General features: G+C 47.3%; 1 protein-coding gene across 1 annotated transcript; it reads right to left on the reverse strand.

Moving 5' to 3' along the window:
• Positions 1 to 15: 15 nt before the first annotated feature.
• Positions 16 to 2960, reverse strand: LOC116378780 (NADPH:adrenodoxin oxidoreductase, mitochondrial-like). The gene is made up of 4 exons (XM_031840693.1): positions 1514 to 2960; positions 1185 to 1356; positions 937 to 1110; positions 16 to 744 (listed from the first exon to the last, which is right to left on the reverse strand). The coding sequence occupies exons 1-4, from the start codon at positions 1676 to 1678 to the stop codon at positions 614 to 616; spliced, it is 642 nt and encodes a 213-aa protein (XP_031696553.1). The 5' UTR covers positions 1679 to 2960; the 3' UTR covers positions 16 to 613.
• Between the last annotated feature and the right edge of the window lie 68 nt (positions 2961 to 3028).

Raw genomic sequence — 3028 nt, forward strand, 5'->3', positions numbered from 1 at the left:
ACACACACACACACACACACACACACACACACACACACACACACACAGTCAACCATGTCTTGTGTGCAGTTGTGGAGCAGAGGTCGGCTGTGGGCCTGCGTGCTCGGCGAGGGTCGACTCCAGAGTCCGAGAGGAGTCGGAGCCACGTGATCTGCGAGGCGGCCAATCCTGACACAGCAGTAAATACTTAGAATGCGACAGTAGGAAATGCTACTCCAAGACAGGGATAAAAGGACATAAGTAACATTTTATTTTGTATAAAAGATATTCAAATATCCTTACATGAAATGTGAATGCAAAAGATAATTCAGCCACCACATCGTTTTTTTACTCTTTAGCATACATACAAAATGTATAATACAATACACAATAGCTCATTATTATTAGCATCCATTAGAGGTCTTTTTTAGGTTAGTGCCACAAGAAGCCACCGCTCAGTCTTTCAGCGCCGTAGATCGATACAGTTGTGGAAAACTACAGCACAGTGTGAATTAAGTCCATGTTCAGTGCTTCATAATGCCATTTATTTTCATGTCATTGATCCCCATCGGTATGGTACCTGTTGGTTTTACACTGCAACAGTCACTCAGAGTGCAGTGTTTCTAGTGTTCAGTTAACTTCGAGCCACCTGCAGCATTTCCTCCACAGTCAGAAGTTTTTCTCTGGGTTTCCCAACGGCTTCCCCCCTCCTCGTCTCCACACCGTCAATCTTCTCCCAGTCTGAGAAAGTCACAGGTTTCACTCCTACAGGCGATAGAATACAAATCACAGACATCAACAGACACCTTGTGGCCAAATCAATAACATGCATTTAACTAAATAAAGTTGAAGGCACACTGTAAATTCATTTTAAACTATTTTAGACTGAACGATTGTGTAAAGCTGCAGGTCAGATAACAGGAAGCAGTGAAAGAACCAAAGGGGACAGTAGAGTACCTCTCTGCTCCAGCAGAGCACTGACGCTTCGTGAACCAGGCTTGGCAGCAGACACGTCCAACGTTCCCGACTCCATGTCCTCCACCAAGGATCGAGCGGTGTCAAAACTATTGTTCATAGTGGTGGCTATGACCCCGGTGGGGCCTGTTTTCAGCCAGCCACTACAGTATAGACCTAGACAGAAAGATGAATTCACTACATTTTTCTTGAGGCTTTAGCTCTCGTTCTTCGTGGTATTTGCCAAGTACCTGCAGCTTGTTGAACGCGGCCCATGCTGTTCGGGACGACGGCTTTGCGGGAGTCGAACGGCACCGACGGATGGATGGGGAGGCTCTTGTAGCCTATACTGCTGATGACCAGGCCACAGGTCATGTCCTCCACTTCTCCAGTGAGCACCGCCCGGGCTCCCTCGCCTGAGCCCTGGTCGTGCAGTGGAAACAGACAATGAACGACATAGCTGCAAAACGGCTCCACGGGGGACTTTTAGATTCACGCACGCACGCGCACACACACACACACACACACACACACACACACACACACACACACACACACACACACACACACACACACACACCTCCAGCCTGTTGACCGCCAGTCGGATGCCAGCTGTCCTGCTGCGTTCGGGGTCGGCCAGGATTTCAACGGGGCTCCGGAAGAACCGAAAGCCCCAGGTGTGGGAGGCCCCGCTTCGCCTCTGCTGCTCCTTCTCTCCTGGGATCTCCAGGGCCGTCTTCGACATCAGCTCCGTCAGCCGCTTCCTGGGCCTCGGCAAATCTGGCACGGCACAAGAGACCTACGCTTAAAATGGACATCCGTCAGGTTTTCCTTTTCTTTTTTTTCTCTTACGTTTAAAGAAGTTACATTCAGGACACTGAATAACTGTGTGTGTTTTTCTGTCTGATCTCTTCATGGCCAGGAAGGACAGTCAGCCCTGTGAGTACTGTTTTAAATTGTTAGTTGTACCCTTTTTTTTTTTTGCCTTTCATTAGACTAAAACCAGACTAAAATGGTTACAAAGATGTATTAATGACTCAAATATGTAAAGACTAGAATGTTGATAGTAAAGACTCAAATGTTTTCAGTTAAGTCTTTGTTGGTAAAAATCGGACTAATATTTACGCAGCCTTCTGATCTCAGGACTAAGACTAAATCTAAAGAGTAGTTGATAAAATGAAGAATAGCATACATATCTATATGTATGTGGGTGTGCGTATATGCGTTTTAATCTGAGTCTGTATTGAAAATATGGAAAGTGTGTAGGAGTGTCTGAGAAAACACAGAAGAACCAAATATATCCACATTTAAGACACCTGCAGAAACAAACTGGTCCTCGCACATTTCCTGTCAGCGCGTGCTTTTTTCCAACGCGCCCAGGGAACCACGAACCAGCCGCCACTACAGCGCTGCTAATATCATCACGGGCATGTTCAGCAGCGAGACGGACACAAACCACCACGTTTCTAATCGCATCCTTCACTTCCTGCTTATCGCATTTGACAAGAGATGAGATCAAGGTTGTCACAATAACAGCAGGCCGTTATCGCTCTAAAGCCCGGTCCAATGTCACTCCTCTGGCAAGGACGAAGACCGGCCCAAAGGGCTGAATGCGGTGTGTGTGTGTGTGTGTGTGTGTGCGCATGCGTATGTGCATGCGTGCGTGCGTGGCTGCACAACTCTGCAGCTTCTTACAGCAGCAGAAAACCATAGCAACCACCAGCTGTATTTACAGTTAACAGTTTCTATTCACCTATATGGGCTGTAGGTCTCAGCAGGGTGTGTTGTGGCTGCTAACCACAGCACACATTTCTTCCTTCCTTGTGACATTTTATCAGCCGCCTCTGCATTAGTCAAAGTTGCATTTCTCTCTCGAACACATGCACTACCTTACGTGTTCCGTACCGCTACGTCTGGTGAAAGGAAAAAAGGAAAAGAATACATCTCTTATTCTGTTTTATTGCGTGAAATAAATACGTTACTGTGTGTAAGCTATCGAGATGTGCACTATGCTCATTCTTAGGCCCTGGTCTCCACACTGGAGACTGGTCCAAGGGCAACGGCTCCCTGCTGGCCGACGGCGGCCTGGTGTCCA

This window comes from Anarrhichthys ocellatus, unplaced genomic scaffold (assembly GCF_004355925.1).
Source record: "Anarrhichthys ocellatus isolate YVR2014 unplaced genomic scaffold, GSC_Weel_1.0 scaffold3155, whole genome shotgun sequence".
Lineage (NCBI taxonomy): Eukaryota > Metazoa > Chordata > Actinopteri > Perciformes > Anarhichadidae > Anarrhichthys > Anarrhichthys ocellatus.

Coding starts and splice junctions, on each gene's coding strand:
- LOC116378780 (XM_031840693.1), bottom strand. CDS start 1,678: ATGTCGAAGACGGCCCTGGAGATCCCAGGAGAGAAGGAGCAGCAGAGG. Junction 1,357..1,513: donor TGGCGGTCAACAGGCTGGAG/GTGTGTGTGTGT, acceptor CTGCACGACCAG/GGCTCAGGCGAGGGAGCCCG. Junction 745..936: donor TGCTCTGCTGGAGCAGAGAG/GTACTCTACTGT, acceptor TATCGCCTGTAG/GAGTGAAACCTGTGACTTTC.